This window comes from Oncorhynchus nerka, linkage group LG6 (assembly GCF_034236695.1).
Source record: "Oncorhynchus nerka isolate Pitt River linkage group LG6, Oner_Uvic_2.0, whole genome shotgun sequence".
Lineage (NCBI taxonomy): Eukaryota > Metazoa > Chordata > Actinopteri > Salmoniformes > Salmonidae > Oncorhynchus > Oncorhynchus nerka.
Genome location: NC_088401.1, coordinates 53,392,871 through 53,402,350, shown reverse-complemented (window position 1 = coordinate 53,402,350; position 9,480 = coordinate 53,392,871). Strand labels below are relative to the sequence as shown.

At 39.7% G+C, this 9,480-nt stretch overlaps 1 protein-coding gene across 1 annotated transcript; it reads left to right on the top strand.

Annotated features, from left to right (window-relative positions):
- Positions 1 to 1,180: 1,180 nt before the first annotated feature.
- LOC115130632 (zinc finger protein ZIC 3-like) lies at positions 1,181 to 6,144 on the top strand. The gene is made up of 3 exons (XM_029661964.2): positions 1,181 to 2,446; positions 3,352 to 3,515; positions 3,875 to 6,144. Exons 1-3 carry the CDS (start codon positions 1,456 to 1,458, stop codon positions 4,055 to 4,057), a joined length of 1,338 nt encoding a protein of 445 aa, XP_029517824.1. The 5' UTR covers positions 1,181 to 1,455; the 3' UTR covers positions 4,058 to 6,144.
- The last annotated feature ends 3,336 nt before the right edge of the window (positions 6,145 to 9,480 follow it).

Here is a 9,480-nt window from a genome sequence, read left to right as displayed (position 1 = left end):
TTCAGATGTCTAAAATAAAGAATGTGAGCTCCTTCCTGGGACAGATTGAGGGGAAAGGGATGTGAAAGGATTGGAGTTATAAAGCGCCGCTTGAAGCACTCAACGCGTCTCTGAACTTGATCAGATTTTATGTGTCCTGCAGCGAGTCAGCGGCAACCCTGTGAAACTCGCTCAATGGCACGAATTTTTGGATAAGCAAAAAATCTCAGGATATTACAATTACTGCCATCTTTCTTTCTGTCTTTTATTCCTGCGTCTTACACCCAATAGAGCTTGGCAAAAAAACGACCCCCTCCTTTCTCAAGCGGCTTCAAGAAAGCCACATTTCGGATCTCTGCCAACTACATTCATGTTCTCAGTTAATAAGAGACTAAATGCTCAGATAAAAAGATAGATAAAAAGATAGATAAATAGATAGATAGATAGATAGATAGATAGATAGATAGATAGATAGATAGATAGATAGATAGATAGATAGATAGATAGATAGATAGATAGATATTAACATTAGTAAACATTAATTATGTCGTGTTACACATGTATTTCAAAAATAAACTATTCAGACATGTAGGCAGGCTATAACCAAACGTTTACAAAATGATGTCCCCACCAAAATGCACCAATTAAAGTGTTGTGTTTTTGCATAGAAGCTGAATTGTGTTTGTTGGTAAAACAGCATGCTCGTGGTATGCCTGAATTCTTCAACACCAATAAAAAAGAAAGGCCTTGGTCATTATCCGAAGTTTGGATAATGGTATACTTTTTCCTAATGTTGCGAGAACCCATTTTCAGTAACTTTGTTTCATTTCATAGCCTACGGGCATATCTACAACAAACATTTGCAATGACTATTGGCCTCTGGTTTAATATTTACAGTTTATAATGGTGTTAATCCAACTTCTGCAACAGTTTCTGCGTTATAAGACGGAAAATAAATAAGGCTCATGGTATTGAAGCGAGAGTGCTCCGATGCCTTACCTGAAAAATAATGCCTGCACTAACCAATCAAATTAAACCATTGAGACGAACTGCCATTTTCAATAGCAAACCGTGCCAATCAACAGACATCTAGCCAATTAACTCTCTTCTTTGGCGTCACGTGCCAAATGGGTAGCTGGGTTCTCATTGGGCGTCGTAGCACTGCCTCCCGAGTTCATTTATGTGCAGGGAGTGAGTGATTGACTTTATCAGTCCAAGGACATCATTCGTCTGGAAAGGGGGGGAAGTTTGATCCTCTTTCTCACGGATCCCAGTTACTGGAGTTTTTCTCCTCGCTCTGTAAGCGAAGGATTGTTTTTTCGTTGTTTTGGTGTTTTTACAGTAAAACAAATCTTATTCTACGTTTCAACGCACTGAAATCGGGTTCCCGTTATCCGCGGTTAGAGTGAGCTCCACTAACCTGGGGTTTCAGTTCATTTTTTATTTTATTTCGTTTTCTAAGTTCGTTTGAGCCCAATGACTATGCTCCTTGACAGCGGTCCGCAGTTCCCATCGCTAGGAGTGGGGGGTTTCGGAACACCGCGGCACCATGAGATAGGGAACAGAGACCCCGGGTTGGGGCTCAATCCCTTCGCTGATTCATCCCACTCCGCAGCTTTCAAACTCAGCCCAGTGGCTCACGATATAACCTCCAGCCAGACTTCAGCTTTTACCCCGCAAGCCAGTGGATATGCTGCTGCCCTGGGACACCATCACAGCGGACAGGTGGGTTCGTACGGCGGGGGACCGTTCAATTCAACCCGGGACTTTCTATTCAGAAACCGTGGCGTTGGAGAGTCTGCTGCATCGAGTGCCCAGCATGGGATCTTTGCCGCTTCTGCTGGGAGCCTGCATGGACCTCCTGGAATCTCCGATAACCCTGGACATCTGTTGTTTTCAGGGCTCCACGACCAGGGCGTGAGCCACACTTCCCCAAGCGGACATGTAGTCAACAGTCAAATGCATCTTGGTTTACGCGGGGACATTTTTGGAAGACCCGATCCGTACCGTCCGGTCGCCAGCCCTCGGACGGACCCCTACGGCGCTCAGCTCCACAACTACAACCATCCAATGGGGATGAATATGGGGATGAATGTGCCGACACACCACGGTCCTGGGGCCTTCTTTAGATACATGAGGCAACCCATAAAGCAAGAAATGTCCTGTAAATGGATAGATGAGAACCAGATGAACCGACCCAAAAAGACTTGCGAAAGGACTTTCAGCACAATGCACGAGATGGTGACGCATGTCTCCATGGAACACGTTGGCGGCCCCGAGCAAAGTAACCACATTTGCTTCTGGGAGGATTGCCCGAGAGAGGGGAAATCATTTAAGGCCAAGTACAAACTTGTGAACCACATTCGAGTGCACACTGGAGAGAAACCATTCCCCTGTCCATTCCCTGGCTGTGGGAAAATTTTCGCCAGGTCGGAAAATTTGAAAATTCACAAACGAACACACACAGGTAATTACTTTCGTCAAGTTTGCTGACAAACAACAGCTACACGTTTAAATATGCCTATCCATAGGCCTGTTGTTTTCATTGTGCATGGGGAAAAGAATAGACCGAGGCAAATATTGTTGAGAGATTGTTTCATTTTATAGAGTAATCCAAGAACGAGTGAAGGCCGCAATTTGGTTTGTATTTTAGGATGGGATAACAAATATGTTGGAACGGAAATAAAATAGGATTATACGCACTGAAAATTGCATTTGTTGAACGCTCGGGATAACCTAATTCACATCTCAATATCAAACGTGCATATGTTGAAGTTGTATTGTGTGGACATATTTCTCGATTGGAGATGCTATTCCTGCTCGCTATCGAGGTGTTGATCAAGTTACATTGTGTGTATTAAGGGAGAGACAGACACATACTTCCCCCAAACTAAAGTGTGAGCGAATTAGCTTAACTAGGCCCACATTTAGACAGACACCCCTCAGTGTGGTTTTGTGAGTCTGGTCCGCTAGTCCTTGTTTACTAGGCTAGCCTATGTGCTACTCCATCCTATTCAAATCAGTGCAGCAGTGGGTTTTAACACTGTAGCCTATTTAAACACACTACGGCAAAGCACACAACAGTAATATCAAAGTCTATATACTACATCAAACATTCCTATAATAGCATTCACTGGTCCATATTTGTTGCCGTTGATGTGTAGCCTAACAAATGTAGGCCTGTATTGAACATAGCATGCTTGCTGTTGCTATTCACAGAGCACTATTGTTATTCACAGGGCAGACTTCATCGATGGTGAATCAAGCCAGCATCCCTATTATATCTTGCAAAGGCAGGCCTATGTCGGGAGGGTAGGCTTATCAATCCACGGTATACAGGGGTTAATGAATTGTGCTTATTCCATCTTGCAGGTGAGAAGCCGTTCAAGTGTGAATTCGACGGCTGCGACAGACGCTTCGCCAACAGCAGTGACAGGAAAAAGCACATGCACGTGCACACTTCGGATAAGCCTTACATCTGCAAAGTGTGCGACAAGTCCTACACGCACCCCAGCTCTCTCAGGAAACACATGAAGGTAATTAACGTGTTCATTTCACCCTAAACACACAAACACAATACTCTCCCTTGACCAAAGAATCAGCGCCCAAACAGTATCACGTTTTCTCTGCTATCTCACTGGTTTGGAATGTAATAGAATGCATATTTATTTCCCAAACATTAGGCTACTACTTGTGGGCTAAATTGGAGAAGGAAATAGCGCAGCAATGCATTAGCAATTTGATAGATCAAAGGGTAAGGTGTATTGACTTAAGCTGAGTTGACTCGTATTGAGTGTGTGCAACATATTCAACGTTAATTCTTCATGCTATAGGGCCTATAGACATACAAATATATCATAGCAACTCCTCTTGTTTTATTGTATTATTATTACAGGTACACGAGTCTCAAGGTTCTGAGTCGTCTCCAGCAGCAAGTTCTGGATATGAGTCGTCCACACCACCAGTTCTGGTATCAGCGAACACTGAAGACCCAACAAAAACACCACCGTCAGCCGTGCAAAACACGTCGGGGCACAGCGATGGACTGCCACCCAACTTTAATGAATGGTATGTTTGAAGTCATAACCAGGCTCTCAATGTGGACCAAGATTAAAACCTTAAAAACTCACACCAAGGTGTACACAAAATTGGATTGGAACAACACGAGGAGATGAGAGTAAGCCAGCAGTAGCAGGCCTCGTCCTTTCTCAGGATTGGGGTTTGACTTTTATTCCGAGTTCGAAGAAAACAAATAAATCATAAATAATGAAATAATACTTTCTAAGAATAAATAAAACGTTTTTTTCCCTTTTTTAGTTTACAGATATCAAATGATTATTTTATTTTTCATTTTATGTATTTTCTCAAAATTGTATTTAAAAATAAAGAAAAAGGAATAATATTTCACGGTGTTTTATATAATGGTGACATACTACAGTCGCCTTTCAATTGATTGTTAAAACTTCAGACAGTCTTAAGAAACGTGCCAAAGTCTTTGTCTTGAACTTGAACAAAAAATAAATCATAAATAAATATATACTCGTGAATGTATTTCCTTGTTTGATGGGGTCGAATCTGTTGTCAATGTCCGTTTTCAGGTGGAGAAATGTGGTATTAGGTTACGATTGTTACCGTTGAATATAACGTTGCCTTTTGTTAATAACGTTGTAAATACATATCCATGCTGCCATATTTATCAATTTGTAATTTAATTATGGGTATAAGTTCTGAAACTTAAAGATATTTATGGAAATGTTTTCTAACAAGACTGTACAGATTTGGGTCATAACCATCTTAACATTGAACAAAGTGATCAACTCTAAAGCGCCAATATTGCGATTGTATCTTTTTTAAGCAATATATGTGTCTTATTTGGATCCAAGATATCATCTATATAAATATGATGAATTTGTCTATAATTTGTCTATATGATGCCCATTTTTCCATCACTTATTGTTTAGCTTGTGAGACCATTGACATGTGAATCATCAATTCTGTAAATCTGAATTGTTTTCAAGTGAGTTGACAAACTATATAAAACGGTTCTGTCCATATCCCTATAGTCAAATTAACTTTTTTTGTACATTTTACTTCGATAGAATCAGAGAATAGAGCTCAACTGTAGCATAATTTCAGTACACATTCGAACGATCCATCAGCTATTGCACCCGTCGCATTTACAGATGTTATACCTAGTTCATTCATGAATTCCAAGTATTTCAAATTCGGGTCAAATACCCAAACATATGAGCCAGTATGGCAGTCCTTTATAGTTCCAAAAATGTCTTTGTGCAAGTAGGCCTCTGTTAAAATGTGTGCATCGGCAACAATGGAACTGTCACAACACAGTATCTTCAAAATAAAAGTGTTTTTGTCTGTCAGCTTGCATTGTTTTAAATGTAATTCTTCTGTGAAACTAAGCGTGTTATTTGTTATAAGTACTGTGGCGTTGCATATAGAGAAGTTTGATTACACATTTGCTTGTTTTGTGTGAATAAGCTGTCGAGAAAACATTTTTGTGTGAACAAAATTTAGTCTGGGAACACTAATAGATATATGTGGGTTGGGGAAAATATGTTCAGTGGCACAAAGAGTTACAGCATTGCATTGTAACCTATTTTCAAGAATTGAATCTTATGCATACCACAAAATATATTGTGCTTATGAGAACGATTTCAGACCACCAGCACTACAAAATGTAAAAACAGTACCTCGTAAGTGACAGTGATAAATAAAATACGTTTATTTAAATAATTTAAGGAATATATGTTTTATATACTATTTTCTATACATCAATTTAAAAGAAAAACTTTTTTTCTTATTCCCACAACCCGTATGCCCCATGTCCTGTCAAAGCAAATTTTTTGATGTATAAACGCAGCTAGAATGTGATGTTGTAACACTTTCTGGGAGAAATGGGTCACGCACCAAGTTATTCCTGAAAAGCAAAATGTTTTACTGATGAACTGTGTCACTGTGCCACAATCGAGGCAAACGATGATACAACAGCGAGCCTATTTGTTATTTAGCGGAAAGAGGCAAAGGTTCCTTATACTTTTTAAAGTAGGCTATTGTTTGTTGGTTTGTTTGTTTTACCAACTATTTATGAAGAAATGTGAACATACATTTTGACTGAAATAAAATAAATAAAAAAGTAACAGACTGCGACGTTATCATTCTTTGTCATTGTTGTATTACTCTCTGCTAAGATCATATATACATTTGATTTGTCTTCGAGTCTGTGAGACTCGGCACTTTACTTGAACTTGACACTGAGGAAGGCGCCATCTTAGCATCTTGTTTCTGGGGCGATAGAAGGACAAGAAAAGTTACCGACTGTAAGCCTTGGTGCTTTTTAAAAGAAGGTGCAATTGGGGGAAACATTCGCTTGTGGGTATGAAAGTGCCACTTAAATGGGATCACAACGTGAGAACTATCAAACTAGCAACTACTAAAAAGTAAGCCAAGAGAGTGAGTCAAATGAGGACATAAGCTGGCGCGAAAGTATCGTCATACAGCATGCTAGTCAGGCTGCCAAATGTAATCACAGCACTATATCCTTCGGTTTACGCGTGCATTTGCTGAGTGCTGCTGACCGTTGACAATGTATGTATGGCCCACTACAGCGAGAAATAATTTGAAAAACCTTGTAGTAGTTTATAAACTGAGGAGTCTCATCAAATATGAATTGTATGTTGGCTACTTCGCAAATATTAAATCATATAGGCTATCAAACTAAAATGAATGAAAATAAGTAATCATGCTAAACAACTTTATTTGCATTAACCAAAACCCTTGAAACAAGATTTGTTTACCAACTGGTAGGCTAACGTCTGCATTTTCATCTTCAGTAATAATGCGGGAAGCCTATTGTGTTTGAATCGTGATTTAACTTGTGATGATTGTAGGCTATAATTGTAAATGAATGTTGTTTGCTATAAGACGTATTTACTGCGCACTATTTGGGGCCCAACCCCCACAGAATCTACCCCAATTCGAGGCCTGCCCTACCCCCCATCTTCAAATATAAACAGATTTAACAATTTATTCAAATTCCGTTTTTCCTCCTCTTGCGCAAGCGCACTTTTGTATTTCACAAGGACATGTTTTTCCCTTACCCGTGCAGTTCAAGTTCTTTCTAGCGGACCCCATGACGTCAAAAAATGGGACAGGCTTTCCCTGCAAGTAGCTCTGTGAAACAGAACGCTCACGAAAGCTGAACCACGCATTTATGACGATGATGATGGCATAACGGAAGAATAGCCTAACTCATACCTTATGCAGGCAAATATAACCGAATAGAACCCGATAACTCCAAACATAATCGTGTTTTGAGATGATGAGAAAACGGGGTGTAACCAAAAGAAAAACATGAAAGGCTCCTTTATGAGGACTCTCAATGGGATTAGAAAGCACTGGCAGTCACGTGGTAGGAGATGTGTAGCATTTGTCTGACAGTGTTGTTTGTGAATACAGTAGTAGGCTCTATGTATTTGAATAGCAATAATATGAAGTGTTCATTCATTTCGACATATGGACGGGGATATATTTGGAACCATAGAACAGCACGGCGCACACAATCTCTCCACGACTCTGGCGCTCACAGTCACAGATGAGCTCACATCACATTGGGAGTAGCCTAGTCATTTTGAAGAACTATCCTGGTCATAATGGGGAAACAACAAACTGGCAAAGTCTGCATAAACTGTTACGATATTATTAATTGAAAACTAAACCAACCCACCCCTTAGCCTTCCTCCACCAATCTCAATCTCATAGCATGTGCTGGCTAAGCGCAGAAGCACCGTCTATAAGAGGATAAACCGATACAAGCAGGTTCCAAACGCTTTTTGTCACGCAACCGAGTTTGTGATCTTAATAAACTCGCTGGCTAAAAGATCTCGCGCAAGGCATGCTGAGTGAGCGTGTATCAGAGTTTGGGTCTGTCACGCAGTGCCATAGAGGTATGTGGAATTTGGAAGGCACAGCACGGCTGTTTAATATTATGAAAATGATTTTAAATCATAATGGTGTTGGGTTCCCAGTGATACAATAAAGTTCAAGCGGTCAAAAAATCTAGGCCTATATGCAGTTGGGCCAAATCTTGAACTGGTCTCTTTCTTAACGCAATTGAAATCTAAATCTAAGACAATCAAAGTCCAACATCTGTTTTGGTTCTGAAATCAATAAAAATACAATAATAATCAGATAATAATCAGATGTAAATGGCTACTTAGTTGTAAATAATGTATTAGGCCTACTACGTTTCTTATTGAGTGATGCTGTTGTGCATGAAGAAAAAGACCCAAATGTGTTCATTTGGAGATGAAATAAAACAGGCGCCTTTACAATAATACAACAAAATGTAGTGTTAGAGCCTTGAAAAGGCTGCCATTTTAATAAAAACAACTGTTCATTTAAAGTTTCTTAAAGTTCTCAAATCAGTGAAAACAATGCTGCCTTGGGACACTATTACGCATATGCGTAATTAGCTCCTTATAACCTCAGATGGATTTAGTATTCGGGTTAAATGCCACGCATTGCAACAATCAAAGTAACACTTAATAATATCATTAACATTTGCATACAGACTAACAGTCATCAGAGAATGACCTCGCTGTGGCCCATCACCATCGATTTGCACGACCATCATTATAACCTGCTTATCAATTACTGATGCTTATTTCACCTGCAGATCGAGGCCTGTTGATTATGCATAGGTATTCACTGAGAACCGTAATCCAGGATGTGTGACATTTCTTTTTTTCTCGGACGTGTTACATGGCTTTTGTGATGGTAACGAGGTGGTACAATGGCATTGTTATTTACTTCAATGATTCCTAAATTGACTATTTAGAAATATTTACATTTCCAATTTATTTAGCAAGTTATCGGAAAACATTTAATTTGCAATGAAAAGTCTGTGCCTTTACTAATGGGAAACTATTTATACAAGTTACAAATCATTAATTCAATCTGTACAGGTATTATTTGAAAACAACTCTGTCGCTTGAAATCATACATTAACTATTCAGCACACCAACAGTAGGCCTGTATTTTTATTTTATTTAACCAGGCAAGTCAGTTAAGAACAAATTCTTATTTTCAATGACGGCCTAGGAACAGTGAGTTAACTGCCTGTTCAGACAGATTTGTACCTTGTCAGCTCGGGGGTTTGAACTCGCAACCTTCCGGTTACTAGTCCAACGCTCTAACCACTAGGCTACCCTGCCGCCCCACTTTCACACGCACATACACACACATTTACAATCAGATACATACATGCTTGAAGTTTATGCAGATAATATTTTCTTTGCACATTTCCAGCTAATTTAGCCTGACCAGCTTCCTATAAAAACAGATGAACGAAAACCATGTCAAACTTTCTGTTGACCCTCCCTGGTCTCTCATGTTAGGCCTACTGGAAAGAACACGACACAATGGCACACAAAGATATCAACTCAATAGCCTATTAACACTGTCTGCTTCTCAAGTTTCCAG

What these genes read in the sequence shown, in the direction of transcription:
- LOC115130632 (XM_029661964.2), top strand. Translation starts at nt 1,456, where the DNA reads ATGACTATGCTCCTTGACAGCGGTCCGCAGTTCCCATCGCTAGGAGTG. An exon ending in TCACAAACGAACACACACAG is followed by an intron (nt 2,447 to 3,351) that starts GTAATTACTTTC and finishes TCCATCTTGCAG; the next exon opens with GTGAGAAGCCGTTCAAGTGT. An exon ending in CTCTCAGGAAACACATGAAG is followed by an intron (nt 3,516 to 3,874) that starts GTAATTAACGTG and finishes TTATTATTACAG; the next exon opens with GTACACGAGTCTCAAGGTTC.